This window comes from Balaenoptera borealis, assembly GCF_965194805.1.
Source record: "Balaenoptera borealis genome assembly, chromosome: 20".
Lineage (NCBI taxonomy): Eukaryota > Metazoa > Chordata > Mammalia > Artiodactyla > Balaenopteridae > Balaenoptera > Balaenoptera borealis.
Genome location: NC_138879.1, coordinates 37,589,605 through 37,612,680, shown reverse-complemented (window position 1 = coordinate 37,612,680; position 23,076 = coordinate 37,589,605). Strand labels below are relative to the sequence as shown.

The 23,076-nt window shown below is 35.5% G+C and overlaps 1 protein-coding gene across 8 annotated transcripts in view; it reads right to left on the bottom strand.

The window, feature by feature from the left end:
* Positions 1-23,076, bottom strand: part of BRIP1 (BRCA1 interacting DNA helicase 1) — a 199,194-nt gene that overhangs the window by 17,130 nt on the left and 158,988 nt on the right. For 7 of the 8 annotated variants that reach the window (XM_082371969.1, XM_082371976.1, XM_082371971.1 and 4 more), the window contains 2 exons: positions 14,746-14,820; positions 11,507-11,619 (listed from right to left, as the gene is read on the bottom strand). In XM_082371969.1, coding sequence (XP_082228095.1) covers positions 11,507-11,619; positions 14,746-14,820 — 188 coding nt within the window. The remainder of the gene's footprint in view (positions 1-11,506; positions 11,620-14,745; positions 14,821-23,076) is intronic. The other variant, XM_082371975.1, reaches the window with a different exon arrangement.

Below are 23,076 nucleotides of genomic sequence, written 5' to 3'. Positions count from 1 at the left end.
ATTGTTCAAGTCTTCTATCTCTTTATTAGTTTTCTGTTTACTACTTCTATCTATTACTGAGAAAGGAATTTTAAAGTCTCCAACCATGCTTGTGGATTTGTCTATTTCTCTATTCAGATGCCAGCTTTTGTGTCATGTATTTTGAAGCTCTATTTTTAGGTGCATACACATTAAGGATTGTTATGTCTTTTTGATAAATTGACCCTTTTATCATTATGTAATTTTTCTTCTAACACCCCAATAATTTTCTTTCCTCTGAATTCTACTTTGTCCTGATATTAATATAGTTATTCCAACGAGTTCATTGGTATTTTGAATTCTGGTCTTCTTCTGCAATCTGTCTACTATTATCCACTTTTCACGGTACTCAAATAGCTGCTCCATGAATTCTGTCTAGCTTTTAAAGACAGTACAGAATGTACTTACTCCATCTTATCTAGAATTGAAACCTCCAGACTCTTTATTTTTTTAATGTTTATTTATTTTCTTATTGTCATCCATTTTATACACATCAGTGTATACATGTCAATCCCAATCTCCCAATCCATCACACCACAACCCCCACCACCTGCTGCTTTCCCCCCTTGGTGTCCATGTTTGTTCTCTACTTCTGTGTCTCAGTTTCTGCTCTGCAAACCAGTTCATCTGTACCATTTTCTGGGTTCCACATATATGCATTAATATACGATATTTGTTTTTCTCTTTCTGACTTACTACACTATGTATGACAGTCTCTAGATGCATCCACGTCTCTACAAATGACCCAATTTCCTTCCTTCTTATGGCTGAGTAATATTCCATTGTATATATGTACCACATCTTCTTTATGCATCCGTCTGTCAATGGGCATTTAGGTTGCTTCCATGACCTGGCTATTGTAAATAGTGCTGCAATGAACATTGGGGTGTATGTGTCTTTTTGAATTATGGTTTTCTCTGGGTATATGCCCAGTAGTGGGATTGCTGGGTCATATGGTAGTTCTATTTTTAGTGTTTTAAGGAACCTACATACTGTTCTCCATAGTGGCTGTATCAATTTACATTCCCACCAACAGTGCAAGAGGGTTCCCATTTCTCCACACCCTTGCCAGCATTTGTTGTTTGTAGATTTTCTGATGATGCCCATTCTAACTGGTGTGAGGTGATACCTCATTGTAGTTTTGATTTGCATTTCTCTAATAATTAGTGATGTTGAGCAGCTTTTCATGTGCTTCTTGGCCATCTGTATGTCTTCTATGGAGAAATGTCTATTTGGGTCTTCTACCCATTTTTGGATTGGTTGTTTGTTCTTTTAATACTGAGCTGCATGAGCTGTTTATATATTTTGGAGATTAATCCTTTGTCTGATGATTCATTTGCAAATATGTCTCCCATTCTGAGGGTTGTCTTTTTGTCGGTTTATGGTCTCCGTTGTTGTGCAAAAGTTTTTAAGTTTCATTAGGTCCCATTTGTTTATTTTTATTTCCATTAATCTGAAGGTGGATCAAAAAATATCTTGCTGTGATTTATGTCAGAGTGTTCTTCCTATGTTTTCCTCTAAGAGTTTTATAGTGCCTGGTCTTACATTTAGGTCTCTAATCCATTTTGAGTTTATTTTTGTGTATGGTGTTAGGGAGTGTTCTAATTTCATTCTTTTACATGTAGCTGTCCAGTTTTCCCAGCACCACTTATTAAAGAGACTGTCTTTTCTCCATTTTATATCCTTGCCTCCTTTGTTATAGATTAGTTGACCATAGATGTGTGGGTTTATCTCTGGGCGTTCTATCCTGTTCCATTGATCTATATTTCGATTTTTTGGTGCAAGTACCATATTGTCTTGATTACTGTAGCTTTGTAGTATAGTCTGAAGTCAGGGAGCCTGATTCCTCCAGCTCCGTTTTTTCCCCTCAAGACTGCTTTGGCTATTCGGGGTCTTTTGTGTCTCCACACAAATTTTAAGATTTTTTATTCTAGTTCTGTAAAAAATGCCATTGGTAATTTAATAGGGATTTCATTGAATCTGTAGATTGCTTTGGGTAGTATACTCATTTTCACAATATTGATTCTTCCAATCCAAGAACATGGTATCTCTATCTGTTGGTATCATCTTTAATTTCTTTCATCAGTGTCTTATAGTTTTCTGCATACAGGTCTTTTGTCTCCCTAGGTAGGTTTATTCCTAGGTATTTTATTCTTTTTGTTGCAATGGTAAATGGGAGTGTTTCCTTAATTTCTCTTTCAGATTTTTCATCTTTAGTGTATAGGAATGCAAGAGATTTCTGTGCATTAATTTTGTATCCTGCAACTTTACCAAATTCATTGATTAGCTCTAGTAGTTTTCTGGTGGCATCTTTAGGATTCTCTATGTATAGTATCATGTCATCTGCTAACAGTGAGAGTTTTACTTCTCTTTTTGAAACTGTATTCACTTTATTTCTTCTTCTTCTCTGATTGCCATGGCTAGGACTTCCAAAACTATGTTGAATAATAGTGGTGAGGGTGGACATCCTTGTCTTGTTCCTGATCTTACAGGAAATACTTTCAGTTTTTCACCATTGAGAATGATGTTTGCTGTGGGTTTGTCATATATGGCTTTTATTATGTTGAGGTAGGTTCCCTCTGTGCCCACTTTCTGGAGAGTTTTTATCATAAATGGGTGTTAAATTTTGTGAAAAGCCTTTTCTGCATCTACTGAGATGATAATATGTTTTTATTCTTCAATTTGTTAATATGGTGTATCACATTGATTGATTTGCATATACTGAAGAATCCTCACATCTCTTGGATAAATCCCACTTGATCACGGTGTATGATCCTTTTAATGTGTTGTTAGATTCTGTTTGCTAGTATTTTGTTGAGGATTTTTGCATGTATATTTATCAGTGATATTGGTCTGTAATTTTCTTTTTTTGTAGTATCTTTGTCTGTTTTTGGTATCAGGGTGATGGTTGCCTCACAGAATGAGTTTGGGAGTTTTCCTTCCTCTGCAATATTTTGGAATGGAAGAGTTTGAGAAGAATGGGTATTAGCTCTTCTCTAAATGTTTGATAGAATTCACCTGTGAAGCCATCTGGTCCTGGACTTTTGTTTGTTGGAAGATTTTAAATCACAGTTTCAATTTCATTCCTTGTGATTGGTCTGTTCATATTTTCTAATTCTTCCTGGTTCAGCCTTGGCAGGTTATACCTTTCTAAGAATTTGTCCATTTCTTCCAGGTTGTCCATTTTATTGGCATAGAGTAGCCTGTAGTAGTTTCTTAGGATGCTTTGTATTTCTGCGGTGTCTGTTGTTAACTTCTCCTTTTTCATTTCTAATTTTATTGATTTCAGTCCTCTCCCTCTTTTTCTTGATGAGTCTGGCTAATGGCTTATCAATTTTGTTTATCTTTTCAAAGAACCAGCTTTTAGTTTTATTGATCTTTGCTACTGTTTTCTTTGTTTCTAATTCATTTATTTCTGCTCTTTTATGATATTTTTCCTTCTGCTAACTTTGGGTTTTGTTTGTTCTTCTTTCTCTAGTTCCTTTAGGTGTAATGTTAGATTGTTTATTTGAGATTTTTCTTGTTTCTTGAGGTAGGCTTGTATAGCTATAAACTTCCCTCTTAGAACTGCTTTTGTTGCATCCCATAGGTTTTGGATCGTCATGTTTTCATTGTCATTTGTCTTTAGGTATTTTTTGATTTCCTCTTTGATATCTTTAGTGATCTCTTGGTTATTTAGTAACGTATTGTTTAGTCTCCATGTGTTTGTGTTTGTTACGTTTTTTTCCCTGTAATTGATTTCTAATCTTATAGTGTTGTGGTCAGAAAAGATGCTTGATATGATTTTTTTCTTAAATTTACTGAGGCTTGATTTGTGACCCAGGATGTGATCTATCCTGGAGAATGTTCCGTGCTCACTTGACAAGAAAGTGTAATCTGCTGTTTTTGGATGGAATGTCCTATAAATATCAATTAAATCTATCTGGTCTACTGTGCCATTTAAAGCTTGTGTTTCCTTATTAATTTTCTGTTTGGATGATCTGTCCATTGGTGTAAGTGAGGTATTAAAGTCCCCCACTATTATTGTGTTACTGTCGATTTCCTCTTTTAGAGCTGTTAGCAGTTGCCTTATGTATCGAGGTGCTCCTATGTTGGGTGCATATATATTTATAATTGTTATATCTTCTTCTTGGATTGATCCCTTGATCATTATGTAGTGTCCTTCCTTGTCTCTTGTAACATTCTTTATTTTAAAGTCTATTTTATCTGATATGAGTATAGCTACTCTAGCTTTCTTTTGATTTCCATTTGCATGGAATATCTTTTTCCATCCCCTCACTTTCAGTCTGTATGTGTCCCTAGGTCTGAAGTGGGTCTCTTGTAGACAGCATATATATGGGTCTTGTTTTTGTATCCATTCAGTGAGCCTGTGTCTTTTGGTTGGAGCATTTAATCCATTCACATTTAAAGTAATTATCGATATGTATGTTCCTATTACTATTTTCTTAATTGTTTTGTGTTTGTTTTTGTAGGTCCTTTTCTTCTCTTGTGTTCCCTCTTAGAGAAGTTCCTCTAGCATTTGTTGTACAGCTGGTTTGGTGGTGCTGAATTCTGTTAGCTTTTGCTTGTCTGTAAAGCTTTTGATTTCTCTGTCAAATCTGAATGAGATCCTTGCTGGGTAGAGTAATCTTGGTTGTAGGTTCTTCCCTTTGATCACTTTAAGTATATCATGCCACTCCCTTCTGGCTTGTAGAGTTTCTGCTGAGAAATCAGCTGTTAACCTTATGGGGTTTTCCTTGTATGTTATTTGTCATTTTTCCCTTGCTGCTTTCAATAATTTTTCTTTGTCTTTAATTTTTGCAATTTGATTACTATGTGTCTCGGCGTGTTTCTCCTTGGGTTTATCCTGTATGGGACTCTCTGCGCTTCCTGGACTTGGGTGGCTATTTCCTTTCCCACGTTAGGGAAGTTTTAGACTATAATCTCTTCAAATATTTTCTCTGGTCCTTTCTCTCTCTCTTCTCCTTCTGGGACCCCTATAACGCGAATGTTGGTGTGTTTAATGTTGTCCCAGAGGTCTCTTAGGCTGTCTTCATTTCTTTTCATTCTTGTTTCTTTATTCTGTTCTGCAGCAGTGAATTCCACCATTCTGTCTTCCAGGTCACTTATGCGTTCTTCTGCCTCAGTTATTTTGCAATTGATTCCTTCTAGTGTATTTTTCATTTCAGTTATTGTATTGGTCATCCCTGTTTGTTTGTTCTCTAATTCTTCTAGTTCTTTATTAAACATTTCTTGCATCTTCTCGATCTTTGCCTCCATTCTTTTTCCGAGGTCCTGGATCGTTTTCACTATCATTATTCTGAATTCTTTTTCTGGAAGGTTGCCTATCTCCACTTCATTTAGTTGTTTTTCTGGGGTTTTATCTTGTTCCTTCATCTGGTACATGGCCCTCTGCCTTTTCATCTTGTCTGTCTTTCTGTGAATGTGGTTTTTGTTCCACAGGCTGCAGGACTGTAGTTCTTCTTGCTTCTGCTATCTGCCCTCTGGTGGATGAGGCTATCTAAGAGGCTTGTGCAAGTTTCCTGATGGGAGGGACTGGTGGTGGGTAGAGCTGGCTGTTGCTCTGGTGGGCAGAGCTCAGTAAAACTTTAATCCCCTTGTCTGCTGATGGGTGGGGCTGAGTTCCCTCCCTGTTGGTTGTTTGGCCTGAGGCGACCCAACACTGGAGCCTACCCAGGCTCTTTGGTGGGGCCAATGGCGGACTCTGGGAAGGCTCACGCCAAGGAGTCCTTCCCAGAACTTCTGCTGCCAGTGTCCTTGTCCCTTGGTGAGCCACAGCTGTCCCCCACCTCTGCAGGAGACCCTCCGACACTAGCAGGAGGTCTGGTTCAGTCTCCTATTGGGTCACTGCTCCTTCCCCTGGGTCCTGATGCGCACACTACTTTGTGTGTGCCCTCCAAGAGTGGAGTCTCTGTTTCCCCCAGTCCTGCCGAAGTCCTGCAATCAAATCCCGCTAGCTTTCAAAGTCTGATTCTCTAGGAATTCCTCCATCCATTGCCAGGCCCCCAGGTTGGGAAGTCTGACGTGTGGCTCAGAACCTTCACTCCAGTGAGTGGACTTCTGTGGTATAATTGTTCTCCAGTTTGTGAGTCACCCACCCAGCAGTTATGGGATTTGATTTTATTGTGATAGCGCCCCTCCTACCGTCTCACTGCAGCCTCTTCTTTGTCTTTGCATGTGGGTTATCTTTTCTGGTGAGTTCCAGTGTCTTCCTGTCGATGATTGTTCAGCAGTTAGTTGTGATTCCGGTGTCCTCGAAAAAATGAAAGCATGCCCTTCTACTCCGCCATCTTGAACCAATCTCCATACTCTTTAAAAAGTTAATTTTAGCTTGTAAATTTTAATTTTTAATCAAATACACAAGCATAGTTTAAAAGTCAAATAGTATAATAGTTTTAATAAAAACAGAATTTTCTTTTGCCTACCCACACCACATCTCCAATTCCCAATCTCAGAAACAATTAATTGAAAATATTTTATAGTTCTTGTGGTCATTTGCCTCCATATTTCTAAATAACATTTATACTACTACTATTTCCTGGTTTTTAACCATTAGAAATCATTTACTGACTCTTCCTACAGAAGATGTTTATCTCATGTCACTGATAACTTCACTACCTCTACATTCTTCTAGCAGCATTATATCACAATTCTTTTGTAAATCAATATTCAGTGGATTACCATTTAAAGGTGAATTACATGATCCACTATGATTACATGTCCTTTCCCATACAAGACGTTTTTGTCTGCCTTGGAGTTAATAACTCTCCCTTCTCTCCTTTTTTGCTTAATTTTCTATGTTTCTATCATTAATTAATTCCCACTTTGTCACAGCTGTAAGAATTTTTCTCAATATGGGCAAAACCTTCCATCCTCAAAAACCAATCTAGACTAACTACTATGGGACTGCTGCACAGATTCATCCCAGAGCTTTCTTTCTTGGTTGTTTTGGGAATTTCACTTTTCTGGGTTGGAACCCCGGTTTCCTGCATCCTTGGTATTCCTCTTTCTGAATTTTCTCTTCTTTGTTGGAGCATAACTTTCAGTTGGAACCTGAGAAAGTGTGCATTTGAAGCAAATGTTTTAGGTCCTTTAATACTGAATACTGAAGGCTTTAGTCTGTCTTACAGTTTATTGATCATTTGGGTTGCTAAGAACTTAGATTGCAAGTCAAAAATTTCCCTCAAATAATTGAAGATAATTTTCAACTGTCTTTCAGCTTCTAGTGTTGCTTTTAAGAAGTCTGTTTCAATACTGATTCTATATCTTTTGTATGAGAGTTATCTTTTTCTCTCTGGAAGGTTTCAGGACCTTTTCTTTACCTTGGGTACTTTGAAACTGCATAGTGAGGAGCTTTGTAGCTTTTCCCCCTTTACTGGTGCTTGAGTGGATGCTTTCATCAGGAAACTATGTCCTTCAATTCTGAGCATTTTTCTTGAATTATTTCTTTGACATGTTTCTTTCTCTATTTTCTCTAGTCTCTTCATATGGAGCTCCTATTTATCAGAAGTTGTTTCCTGCATACTGATCCTCTAATTTTCTAGTTATTCTTTCCCATTTTCTTTCTCTATGATTTTTGGATGTGGGAAATTTCAATTTTCTCTCCTAAGCCCAATTCTGCATTTAAAATTTGTTGCTACCATATTAATGTCTAGGAGCTTTTTCTTATTTTCTGTTCTTGTTTTATGGAGGCAATATCTTACCTCCCCCTATGGGTATTACTGATAAAATTTTTTAAAAGTTTTCTTCTATCCAACAGTTGGCAAACTATAGTCCACAGGAAAAATCTGGTCCATATCATGTTTTTGTATAGCCTGCAATCTAGGAATGGTATTTACATTTTAAAGGTTAAAGAAAAAACAAAGAAGAATGTGGATGCAGACTGTGTGTGGCCTGAAAAACATAAAATATGTACTTGTCTGGCCCTTTACAGAAAAAGTTTGCCAACTTCTTTTCTATTGCACTGTTTCTGTTTTCTACAAGTTCTTCCACCCTGCTTTTGTTTTGTTGGTATTGTTTTGGTCTCTGTTTTTCATATTACAGACATTCTTTGAATATCTGGTGAAGACTCCATGCACTTATTTAAGAGTAAGGCACTAAATTGCTGATTGGTAGCTTTGTGTACATGGGTGGGACTTATAGGCTGGAAGGCTTTGCAGTAAGGTAGAAACAGGGCCACTTTGTTACTATCTGTAGGCCCTTATTCATGGGGTGGTCAGTTTTCTTAGACAGGAACACTGTACTTTCTTGCCATGAAGATATAAGATTGATTGTCAGCCTACTCAGAGCTGAGAAAAAGAGAATGGAGCTCTCACATTCAGTAGGTAGACTTTTCTTACCCCCCATCTTTAACACATCCTTAGCTGTAACTGTAGTTAAAGAATATATAGATGCTCTAGTTCATTCTATCCAGAGAGTAAACCTGGGTGGGGGAGGGGACTGTCTAACTACTCCATATACTAACTTGTAACCAATCCTCTTTAGTTTAACAGTACTTTAACCAACACTTTAGAGTACCCCCAAGTCCTAAGCTTTTCCATGCTTGAATCTGGAAGATCTTGTTAGCTTTCATGATTACAGATTTAAATTTCAGCTTTCTCTTGCCTGCTAAGTCATTCAATTGTTATCTGTTTTCCAGTGTTCAAAATTTATTGACAGCTCATCTGTCATTGTCTCTTCTCCCACTCTTTTCAACTTTATAGGTTTGACATTTTTATTCCTTAACTATCATGGGATTTTGAGAGGGGGTGAAAATTAACATAAAGGTTTGATTATTCCATAGGGACATTAAAAATCTAAATTTTATATGACGTTCTTGTGTGATATTTTAAAGTAATCCATAGGTTCCGAGGCATCAGAACAACCATAAAATTGGGCAGGATAGGAAGATGTATATTGCCAATATCATATAACAGTGTTGAAAATCAATGCAAAGTCAGGGTGCTATTCTATTTTGGTTTATGTTTAAAGTGTCCTATGGCAGAAAGGCATTTAAGTTAACAAAACAGTTCAGAGAAAAAGGTTTCACCTTCTCTTTTTTCCATTGTTTTCATACTGCCTTGCTCAAATGAATTATGCCCACTTGAGACAAAGATTATACTTTAGTAAAGCAGACCCTTTAGGAAACTTATAGTGCAGTTGTAACCTGGTCACAAAACCACCTGGTACATTCCTGAAAGCTGTTATTACATTTTATGGACTTACATTACTTCAAATACTCTAATAGTCCCATGTGGGCTTAAAAAAAGATAACATTTTTTTAAACTCAATTTGTTTCTGCTTACTTTAGTCCTTCTAGACATATCCCTTATAAGAACAGTGCATTAGTATAAGCACCTTTTATGTCAATCAATACACATTATGAGTTTTATCAAGTGATGTAAAACATTCACTTGATTTTTTTTAGTGGATATTTCTTTGGAATAAGTTGCTACTTGTTGATACTGTTTCCCTGAAAATCAGTACAATGACAGTTGGGCTATCCACTTTTTAATTAATAAAACACTGAAACTACAGTATTCTACATCAATATTATAAACACATGCTTTTTCTGAAATTCTTGAAAAGTATGTTTTGAAGCTCTAGAAGCTCTCTGGCCAATATGCTATAGCTGGAAAAGCACTGAACCTGGCATTTTTCACTAATTCAACAAGTACTTATTGTGCATCTATGTCCCAAGATGAGGCACAGTTGGTTGCTGAGAATGTAAAAATGTCTAATACATGTTTAGGGAAGGAGACAGATAAACAGGCTACTCCAATACAATGAGATATATGCTATAATAGAGATAAGTATAAAGTGCTATGGGTTTCCTAAGGAGTAAATAACTCTAGTTGGAGAAATAAAAAAAGTCTTCATAAAGGACATGACCTTTTCAACTAGGTTTTGATTGGTAAGCTTGCCAAATGAATTGTATGGTAACTTGTATGCCAAGGCAAAGAATAATGAAAGGATATGGTACATTTAACAGTTTAATAGTGAGATGTTTATATTTAATAGTGAGAATTTTACTGGATACAGGTAGGCATAAGGACGAAAAAGCAAGTCTTAAGGTTTTAAATGTAGGTGGTGTCAAGACATGAAGGTGCATTTAGTAGCTATGTGACATTAGACAAGAAATTTCGTCTTTCACAACCTGTTTAATATATGTAGAAAAGGTTTATAAATAACAAAATAGGATACAAATGTACTTTTGCTTCAAATGGTTTCTTAAAATTCAAGGCATTAAGAGAAAAAATAATCAACTGAGGTAAAAATATTTATTTTCCTGAAATTAAGCCTAATGAACTAAAAGGCAAGAATTTTAAAACAAATATTCAGGCTCCCCTAGAAACTATTTGCTGAATATTAAAATAAAACAAACAGGTCAATCAACAGGGAGAGACAAAGTAAGTAGATGAAATGCTTCAAGAATAATTTCCAGTGAAACCTGATGCCAAGTACCAGTGGGATTTCTAGGCAGAGAAGGGCAGTAGGTTAAACAGAGAACTGAATCATTCAGTTTGAAGAGAAACAACTGCAGAATAGCATTCTGAAATGATGGGGAGGGGAGTGGGTGATGTGTTCTAGGACTTAAATCCAGCTGTTGCAGTCATGTCATCAGCATATGTAAATCTGAACTCAAATGCAAGCTGGTCTGCTTATGTTTAAATGAGCTAATGTGAGTAAACAAGACACTTGAGAAAAGTCCAACTTCTAGATTGGTTACGGCAGATAATGGTTAGCTGTGGGTCTTCTGGCTGAACTGAAAACCTGTCAAATGGCCATATTTTCATGATTTTACTCTTAACCTGTGTTCTTCTATTTGAATTATCTGAATTTTATTTGTACAGCTTCACAGGAAAAAACTACTATATGGTTAAACTAATTATAATTTCACAAATAGAGAACATAAAATGTTAAATTAGATTATAAATAATCTAATAATTATAGTGTTTACAAATTTAAAGTGTTGATGTCCTGTGAAATTATGGTATAAAATGGTGATTTAAAAACTAGTTCCACAAAGCACAAATCTTAATGGACCAGAATCTTTAGAAAAAAGAATATTATAATTAAATATTACTGTTAGTTGGTGTGAATTCTTTAGTAGCATGAACACAGTTTGTTTTAACTCTTCTTAAATGGTTTGCTTTTTACCCATAAAATCATCATTTAGGTTCTGATGTTCACAAGATAAAATTTTATTGTTTGGTGGTGAGCTTCTATAAACATTTACTGAGCACTCTGTTGTACACTCACTGACCAATCATAAATCTTTAAACTTTAGCAAATATCGAGTTTTATTTTGGGTTTCATTTATTCCATTGACTCTTTCAACTTTCACTTCTGACATCTATCACTGAAAATATACCAGTTCCCAGGGTTCTAGTGAAATAAAATTCCATCAAATTTATTATAAGGAATAAAGTAGCAAGACTGGCTCTACATATAGTCCTGGTCAGAGATAATATTACAGTAATATTACATTAAATTTCACTCCACTTACCTACCTAGGGCCTGGTTTAAGGCCCTGTATGCTTGAATTTCGTACCATTGACGACCTGGTAAAAGACCTCTTAATTTTGAATGCTGGTCATTATATTGTCGCTTTAGTTCAACCTAATAATTTAAAAAAATTTAAAAAAATATAGTAGATAATTAAAGCTCATTTAAAAACTCATTAACTTCTAACATTTTGAGTATCATTTAATTAGGGTAGAAAGATTTGTTTTTCAGTACTAAACTTTTTTCAGTTCATTTAAAACATTTCTATTCATCTTTACATTTCCTAAATGCCTACATGAACTTAATTAATTAGCTGTGTGATGTCAATCAGTTTTATTGAGAAATAATTTATATATGACAAAAATCATAAACTTTCAATGTACATGTAGATAAATTTTAATAAATGTATAGTCATGTAACCACCACCACAATCATAATTTAGAATATTTTCACTACCTAAAAACTCCTTCCTATCCCTCTTCAATTTCCTTTATTGCTGACCCGGTCAACCAATGGTCTACTTTCTGTTTTGCCTTTTTTAGAATTCTATGTAAATGTTATTATACAGTATGTAATCATTTGTGTCTGTCTTTTTTCATTTAGCATAATGATTTTGGAATTCATTCATGTTGAAACATACATCAATAGTTCATTATTTTATGTTTATCCAGCCTGATCTCTGTTTTTTAATTGGGATGTTTAGACCATTTACATTTAATGTTAATTATTGTTATGATTTGGTTTAAATCTACAGCATAGAATACACATTCTTCTCTTCTCAAGTGCACATAGAACATTCTCCAAGATAGATTATATGTTGGGCCACAAAATAAGTCTTAAGAAATTTAAGACTGAAATTACATCAAGTATCTTTTCCAACCACAATGGTAAGAAATTAGAAATTAATAACATGAGGAAAATTGAAATATTCACAAATACATGGAAATTAAAGAACATGCACCCGAACAACCAATGGGTCAAAGAAGAAATCAAGACAGAAATCAAATAGTATCTTGAGGGACATCCCTGGTGGTCCAGTGGTTGAGAATTCGCCTTCCAATGCAGGTGACATGGGTTCGATACCTGGTTGGGGAACTAAGATCCCACATGCCACAGGGCAACTAAGCCCGCGTGCCGCAACTACTGAGTATGCGCCCGCAACTAGAGTGCCCATGCTGCAACTACAGAGCCCACGTGCTCTGGAGCCCACGCACTGCAACTAGAGAGAGAAGCACGAGTGCCGCAATGAAGAGACCGCATGCTGCAATGAAAGATCCCACATGCCGCAAGGAAGATCCCATGTGCCACAACTAAGACCCGACGCAGCCAAAAATAAAATAAATAAATATTTTTTAAAAAGTATCTCAATACAAATGAAAATGGAAACACAACAAACCAAAACTATGGGATGTAACAAAAGCAGTTCTAAGAGAGAAGTTTATAGCAAAAAATGCCTACATTAAGAAAAAACAAAGATTTCAGATAAACAACATAACTTTACATATTAAGAAACTAGAAAAAAGAACAAGCAGCAGAAGGAAGGAAACTACTAAGGTGAGAGCAAAAATATATGAAACAGACCAGAAAAAATGACAAAAAAAAAAAAAATCAATGAAACTAAGAGTTGTTTTTTTAAAGATAAATAAAACTGATAAACTTTTGCTAATTAAGCAAAAAAAAGGACTCAAATAAAATTACAAATGAAAGCATAGATTACAGCTGATACTACAGAAATACAATGAATCCTAAGAGACTACTATGAACAATTATATGTGAAAAAAATGGATAACTTAGAAGAAATGGATAAATTCCTAGAAACAATCAACCTACCAAGAATAATCATAAATATATAAAATATCTGAACAGACCTATAACAAGTAATGACATTAAAGCAGTAATCAAAAACCTCCCAAACAAAGAAAAGCTCAGGACCAGATAATTTCATTGGTGAGACTGAAATTCTACTAAGCATTTAAGGAAGAATTGACACCAGTTCTTCTCAAATGCTTCTGAAATACTGAAGAGGAGGGAACACTTCCAAACTCGTTTTAAGAGGTCAGCATTATTCTCATAACAAAGCCATGTAGGGACTTTAAAAAGAGAAAATTACAGGCCAATATCCTGATAAACATAGTGGCAAAAATCCTCAGTAACAACAACAACAAAAAAACTGAATTCAACAGCACAGTAAAAGGATCATACACCACGATCAAGTGGGATTTATCCCTGAAATACACATTGGTTCAACATACATAAATCAATAAATGTGATACACCACTATAACAAAATGAAGGATAAAAATCATATTATCTCAATAGATGCAGAAAAAGCACTTGACAAAATTCAACATCCTTTCGTGATAAAAATTCTCAAAAATTAGGCATAGAGGAAACATACCTCCATATACTAAAGGCCATATAGACAAGCCCACAGAAACATCACACTTAATAGTGAAGAGCTAAAAGCTTTTCCTCTAAGGTCAGGAATGAGACAGAGATGCGCACTCTTACCAATTCTATTCAACAAGGTATTAAAAGTCTTAGCCAGAGCAATTAGGCAAGAAAAAGTAATAAAAGGCATCCAAAACAGAGAAGAAGAACTAAAATTGTTTGTTTGCAGATACATGATCTTATATGTAGAAAAGCCTAAAGAGCCACCAAAAAACTCTTAGAACTAATAAATGAATTCAGTAACGTTGCAGGATACAAAAATCAGTTGTGTTCCTACACACTAACAACAAACTATCCAAGAAATTAGGAAAACAATCCCATTTACGATAGCATCAAAAAGAATAAAATACTTCAGAATAAATTTAACTAAGGAGGTGAAAAATCTTTACACTAAAAACTAAAAAACACTGATGAAAGAAATTGAAGAAACACAAATAAAACAGGAAAGATCCTGTTTATGGATTGGAATAATTAGTATTGTTAAAATGTCCTTATTACCCAAAGTGATCTACAGATCCAGTAAAACCTCTATCAAAATCCAAGTGACATTTTTTACAGAAATAGAAAAAAGAATTCTAAAATTTGTATGGAATCACAAAAGATCCTGAATAGCCAGAGCAATGTTAAGAAGGAAGAACAAAGCTGGAGGCAACACATTTCCTGATTTCAAACTATATTATAAAACTTTAGTAATCAAAACAGTATGGTACTGGCATAAAATCAGACACTCAGGCCAATGGAACAGAAGAGAGAATTCAGAAATAAACCCATGCATATATGGTTAACTTACCTTCGACAAGGGCACCAAGAACAGACAATGGGGAAAGATAGTCTCTTTAGGAATGGTGGTGGGAAAACTGGATATCTGCATGCCAAAGAATGAAACTGGATTCTTATCTTATACCATATATAAAAATCAACTCTAAATGAATTAAAGATTTAAATGTATGCTCTGAGACCATAACACTCCTAGAAGAAAACAGGAAAAAGTTCCTTGGTCTCAGCAATGATTTTTTTGGATATGACACCAAAAGCACAGGCAACAAAAGCAAAAATAAACAAGTGGGATTACATTAAACTAAAACACTTCTGCACAGAAAAAGAAACAATCAACAAAATGAAAAGACAACCTATGGAACAGGAGAACCATAACGTGATAAGAGGTTTATATCCAAAATATATAAGGAACTCATGCAAAACCAACACTCCGCCCCACAAAAAAAAAAAAAAAAGGAAAAAACAAAAGAAAACCTGATTAAAAAATGAGCAGAGAGAAGCAAGAAAAACTACAATCCTGCAGCCTGTGGACCAAAAACCACAGTTACAGAAAGATAGACAAGATGAAAAGGCAGAGGGCTATGTACCAGATGAAGGAACAAGAAAAAACCCCAGAAAAACAACTAAACGAAGTGGAGATAGGCAACCTTCCAGAAAAAGAATTCAGAATAATGATAGTGAAGATGATCTAGGACCTCGGAATAAGAATGGAGGCAAAGATTGAGAAGATGCAAGAAATGATTAACAAAGACCTAGAAGAATTAAAGAACAAACAAACAGAGATGACCAATACAATAACTGAAATGAAAACTACACTAGAAGGAATCAATAGCAGAATAACTGAGGCAGAAGAACGGATAAGTGACCTGGAAGACAGAATGGTGGAATTCACTGCTGCAGAACAGACTAAAGAAACAAGAATGAAAAGAAATGAAGACAGCCTAAGAGACCTCTGGGACAACATTAAACGCAACAACATTCGCATTATAGGGGTCCCAGAAGGTGAAGAGAGAGAGAAAGGACCAGAGAAAATATTTGAAGAGATTATAGTCTAAAACTTCCCTAACATGGGAAAGGAAATAGCCACCCAAGTCCAGGAAGCGCAGAGAGTCCCATACAGGATAAACCCAAGGAGAAACACGCCAAGACACATAGTAATCAAAGTGGCAAAAATTAAAGACAAAGAAAAATTATTGAAAGCAGCAAGGGAAAAACGACAAATAACATACAAGGGAACTCCCATAAGGTTAACAGCTGATTTCTCAGCAGAAACTCTGCAAGCCAGAAGGGAGTGGCATGATATACTTAAAGTGATCAAAGGGAAGAACCTACAACCTAGATTACTCTACCCAGCAAGGATCTCATTTAGATTTGATGGAGAAATCAAAAGCTTTACAGACAAGCAAAAGCTAACAGAATTCAGCACCACCAAACCAGCTCTACAACAAATGCTAAAGGAACTTCTCTAAGTGGGAAACACAAGGGAAGAAAAGGACCTACAAAAACAAACACAAAACAATTAAGAAAATGGTCATAGGAACATACATATCGATAATTACCTTAAACGTGAATGGATTAAATGCCCCAACCAAAAGACATAGACTGGCTGAATGGATACAAAAACAAGACCCATATATATGCTGTCTACAAGAGACCCACTTTAGACCTAGGGACACATACAGACTGAAAGTGAGGGGATGGAAAAAGATATTCCATGCAAATGGAAATCAAAAGAAAGCTGGAGTAGCTATACTCATATCAGATAAAATAGACTTTAAAATAAAGAATGTTACAAGAGACAAGGAAGGACACTACATAATGATCAAGGGATCAATCCAAGAAGAAGATATAACAATTATAAATATATATGCACCCAACATAGGAGCACCTCAATACATAAGGCAACTGCTAACAGCTATAAAAGAGGAAACTGACAGTAACACAATCATAGTGGGGGACTTTAACACCTCACTTACACCAATGGACAGATCATCCAAAATGAAAATAAATAAGGAAACAGAAGCTTTAAATGATACAAAAGACCAGATAGATTTAATTGATATATATAGGACATTCCATCCAAAAACAGCAGATTACACGTTCTTCTCAAGTGCGCACGGAACATTCTCCAGGATAGATCACATCTTGGGTCACAAATCAAGCCTCAGTAAATTTAAGAAAATTGAAATCATATCAAGCATCTTTTCTGACCACAACGCTATGAGATTAGAAATGAATTACAGGGAAAAAAACGTAAAAAAGACAAACACGTGGAGGCTAAACAATACGTTACTAAATAACCAAGAGATCACTGAAGAAATCAAAGAGGAAATCAAAAAATACCTACAGACAAATGACAATGAAAACACGACGACCCAAAACCTATGGGATACAGCGAAAGCAGTTCTAAGAGGGAAGTTTATAGCTATACAAGCCTACCTCAAGAAACAAGAAAAATCTCAAGTAAACAATCTAACCTTACACCTAAAGAAACTAGAGAAAGAAGAACAAACAAAACCCAAAGTTAGCAGAAGGAAAGAAATCATAAAGATCAGAGCAGAAATAAATGAAATAGAAACAAAGAAAACAATAGCAAAGATCAATAAAACTAAAAGCTGGTTCTTTGAGAAGATAAACAAAATTGATAATTATTAGCCAGACTCATCAAGAAAAAGAGGGAGAGGACTCAAATCAATAAAATCAGAAATGAAAAAGAAGTTACAACAGACACCGCAGAAATACAAAGCATCCTAAGAGACTATTACAAGCAACTTTATGCCAATAAAATGGACAACCTGGAAGAAATGGACAAATTTTTAGAAATGTATAACCTTCCAAGACTGAACCAGGAAGAAACAGAAAATATGAACAGACCAATCACAAGTAATGAAATTGAAACTGTGATTAAAAATCTTCCAACAAACAAAAGTGCAGGACCAGATGGCTTCACAGGTGAATTCTATCAAACATTTAGAGAAGAGTTAACACCTATCCTTCTCAAACTCTTCCAAAAAATTGCAGAGGAAGGAACACTCCCAAACTCATTCTATGAGGCCACCATCACCCTGATACCAAAAGCAGACAAAGATACTACAAAAAAAGAAAATTACAGACCAATATCACTGATGAATATAGATGCAAAAATCCTCAACAAAATACTAGCAAACAGAATCCAACAACACAATAAAAGGATCATACACCACTATCAAGTGGGATTTATCCCAGGGATGCAAGGATTCTTCAGTATATGCAAATCAATCAATGTGATACACCATATTAACAAATTGAAGAATAAAAACCATATGATCATCTCAATAGATCCAGAAAAAGCTTTTGACAAAATTCAACACCCATTTATGATAAAAAATCTCCAGAAAGTGGGCATAGAGGGAACCTACCTCAACATAATAAAGGCCATATATGACAAACCCACAGCAAACATCATTCTCAATGGTGAAAAACTGAAAGCATTTCCTCTAAGATCAGGAACGAGACAAGGATGTCCACTCTCACCACTATTATTCAACATAGTTCTGGAAGTCTTAGCCACGGCAATCAGAGAAGAAAAAGAAATAAAAGGAATACAAATTGGAAAAGAAGAAGTAAAACTGTCACTGTTTGCGGATGATATGATACTATACATAGAGAATCCCAAAACTGCCACCAGAAAACTGCTAGAGCTAATTAATGAATATGGTAAAGTTGCAGGATACAAAATTAATGCACAGAAATCTCTTGCATTCCTATACACTAATGATGAAAAATCTGAAAGAGAAATTATGGAAACACTCCCATTTACCATTGCAACAAAAAGAATAAAATACCTAGGAATAAACCTACCTAGGGAGACAAAAGACCTGTATGCAGAAAACTATAAGACACTGATGAAAGAAATTAAAGATGATACCAACAGATGGAGAGATATACCATGTTCTTGGATTGGAAGAATCAACATTGTGAAAATGAGTATACTACCCAAAGCAATCTACAGATTCAATGCAATCCCTATCAAATTACCAATGGCATTTTTTACGGAACTAGAACAAATCATCTTAAAATTTGTATGGAGACACAAAAGACCCCGAATAGCCAAAGCAGTCTTGAGGCAAAAAAATGGAGCTGGAGGAATCAGACTCCCTGACTTCAGACTATACTACAAAGCTACAGTAATCAAGACAATATGGTACTGGCACAAAAGCAGAAACATAGATCAATGGAACAAGATAGAAAGCCCAGAGATTAACCCACGCACCTATGGTCAACTAATCTATGACAAAGGAGGCAAAGATATACAATGGAGAAAAGACAGTCTCTTCAATAAGTGGTGCTGGGAAAACTGGACAGCTACATGTAAAAGAATGAAATTAGAATACTCCCTAACACCATACACAAAAATAAGCTCAAAATGGATTAGAGACCTAAATATAAGACTGGACACTATAAAACTCTTAGAGGAAAACATAGGAAGAACACTCTTTGACATAAATCACAGCAAGATCTTTTTTGATCCACCTCCTAGAGTAATGGAAATAAAAACAAAAATAAACAAATGGGACCTAATGAAACTTCAAAGCTTTTGCACAGCAAAGGAAACCATAAACAAGACGAAAAGACAACCCTCAGAATGGGAGAAAATATGTGCAAACGAATCAACGGACAAAGGATTAATCTCCAAAATATATAAACAGCTCATTCAGCTCAATATTAAAGAAACAAACACCCCAATCCAAAAATGGGCAGAAGACCTAAATAGACATTTCTCCAAAGAAGACATACAGACGGCCACGAAGCACATGAAAAGATGCTCAACATCACTAATCATTAGAGAAATGCAAATCAAAACTACAATGAGGTATCACCTCACTCCTGTTAGAATGGGCATCATCAGAAAATCTACAAACAACAAATGCTGGAGAGGGTGTGGAGAAAAGGGAACCCTCTTGCACTGTTGGTGGGAATGTAAATTGATACAGCCACTATGGAGAACAATATGGAGGTTCCTTAAAAAACTAAAAATAGAATTACGATATGACCCAGCAATCCCACTACTGGGCATATACCCAGAGAAAACCGTAATTCAAAAAGACAGATGCACCCGAATGTTCATTGCAGCACTATTTACAATAGCCAGGTCATGGAAGCAACCTAAATGCCCATCAACAGACGAATGGATAAAGAAGATGTGGTACATATATACAATGGAATATTACTCAGCCATAAAAAGGAACGAAATTGAGTCATTTGTTGAGAAGTGGATGCATCTAGAGACTGTCATACAGAGTGAAGTAAGTCAGAAAGAGAAAAACAAATATCGTATATTAATGCATGTATGTGGAACCTAGAAAAATGGTACAGATGAGCCGGTTTGCAGGGCAGAAGTTGAGACACAGATGTAGAGAATGGACATATGGACACCAAGGGGGAAAACTGCGGTGGGGTGGGGATGGTGGTGTGCTGAATTGGGCGATTGGGACTGACATGTATACACTGATGTGTATAAAATTGATGCCTAATAAGAACCTGCAGTATAAAAAAACAAACAAAACAACTAAAAAAAAAAAATGAGCAGAAGTCCTGAATAGACATTTTTTCAAAGAAGACACACAAATGGCCAATGGGTATATGAAAAGGTGTTTAACATCACTAATCATCAGGGAAATGCAAATTAAAACAACAATGAGATATCACCTAATACTTGTTAGGATGGGCATTATCAAAAAGACAGGAGATGACAAGTGTCCGCAAGGGTATGGAGTAAAAGGAACACTTATACACTGTTGGTGGGAACGTAAATTGGTATAGCCATTATGGAAAATGGTATGGATGTTCCCCAAAGAATTAAAAATAGAACTACCATATAATCCAGCAATCCCACTGCTGGGTATATATCTAAAAGAAATAAAATCACTGTCTTGAAGAGATGTGTGTAGTTTTATGTTCATTGCAACATTCTTCACATTGGCAATATATGAAAACAACCTGTATTATTGATGAATGAATGAATGGGTAAAGAAAATGTAAAATATATATACACATACACACACACACACGCATGCGTATATATAATGGAATATTATTCAGGCATAAAAAGGATATCCTGCCATTTGCAACCACATGGATGAACCTGGAGTATATTATACTAAGTGAAATAAGCCAGACAGAGAAACACAGCCATGACCTCACTTATACGTGGCATCTAAAACTGTTAAACACATTGAACCCAAGAGTACAACGGTGGTTGGCAGTAGGTGAGGGGTGGAGGAAATGGGGAGATACTGGTTAAAGAGTATAAATTATCAGTGACTTTTGGTTATAAGATGAGTAAGTTCTGGGATTTGAATGTATAGCATGGTGACTATGCTCAATAGTAATGTATTGTATACTTGAAATATGCTAAGACCTTAAGTGTTCTCATCATACGCTGAAAAAATGGTAACTATGTGAGGTGATGGTTGTGTTAATTAACCTGATTACAGTAATTTTACAATATATATTAAGTCACCACATTTTACACCTTAAATATATGGAATTTTTATTTGTCAATTATATCTCAAAGAAATTGGGGGGGGGGGGGGAAGAGGTCCATACAGTGTTGTGGCAAACTTTCTGCTGGCCTTGATCCTGGTTTTGGAAAGATGGACCTCTTATTTCCCTAGTAAAAACCTTTCATGGCCTCAAAATACCATAAATAACATTGAAAGCCAAATGAAAACCTGGAGAAAAAGTTCTGTTAACTAATACACAATGAACTCATACACAATCAATAACAAAATCTAACTACTAAAAGTAAATAATCTGTGAGAAAGCAAGTCATCAAAGATGAATGATATATGGCTGGTAACCCACATGAAAAGATGCTCAACTTTACTAGTAAACCAAGAAATGCGAATTTAACATTTCCATTGTTTTTGTCTGTAGAATACTGACAAATATTTACCAAATGTATTTATATTTTCCAATAAGTACAGATAGATAATATGTATGAGAATATTCATTGCATCTTTGTATTGAAGAAAATTAAGAAACAACCTAAATGTACATCAAGTGGATCAATGAAATATACTACAATTATTCTGAGATAAATATTGGGCTATTATATAGAAAGAAATAGATCTATATGTTTTGACATAGAAATTTAGCCAAGATATATATTTTAAATAAAAAATCAAGTAAAACACAAACACACAATACAAATGGCCAGGTGTCATGTTAGGAATAAGGACCACAATATAGAGCAATACCAATTTTAAACTAGCCCCCCAAAAGACTTAAACCAAACTCTAACAAGAACCACAGGGGAAACAGAATTTAAAGACTGTACTTTGAGCTTTTCCCAGATCTCCCCTAATATATTGTCAAATCGTGTCCATATAAGTTCAAGATGATTACCTACTAATTGAACTGCCTACAAAAAAAAAGTATATTTTTGTTTCTATACAATAGAAATTGTATTGTATAATTTCTATACAATAGAAATTACTAGAAAGACGATCCATAATCAAGGAAAAACAGGCAGTCAATAGAAACCAATCTAGAAAGGGCTCAGCTATTGGAATTAGCAGACAAAGACTTTAAAGTAGCTGTTATAAATATATTTAAATAACTTAAAAACATATGGTTTAACGACTGAACTTTGGAGAATCTCAGCAGAGAAATGGAAATACAAAAAAGACCCAAATAGAAATTCTACAACTGAAAAACACAATAACTTAAAAAAAATTCATTGGATGGGTTTCACAGCATATTGGAGAAAGCAGAAGAATTAGTCAGTAAATCTTAAGACAGATCAATAGAAATAATGAAACACATCAACTGGAGCAAAATACTTCATACACACCAAAGACACTGGTTGGTGTAAAAGAATCAAAGCATAAAAAAGCAGTCAGAGGGACTTCCCTGGTGGCACAGTGGTTAAGAATCCGCCTGCCAATGCAGGGGACACATGTTCAAGCCCTGGTCCGGGAAGATCCCACATGCCTCAGAGCGACTAAGCCCATGCGCCACAACTACTGAGCCTGCGCCCTAGAGCCCATGAGCCACAACTACTGAAGCCCGCGTGCTTAGAGCCCGTGCTCTGCAACAAGAGAAGCCACTGCAATGAGAAGCCCACGCACTGCAACGAAGAGTAGCCCCCGCTCGCCGCAACTAGAGAAAGCCCGTGCACAGCAATGAAGACCCAACACAGCCAAAAATTAAATAAATAAATAAATAAATAGCAGTCAGTGATGGTCTAGACAAATTTAAATATCAGAGTTGAAACAGTGCTAATGCATTTGATACAATATTTATTGACTCAAATGCTCCACTGTTAAAGGACATCAAGAATTTCTCACTTTTCCAAGTG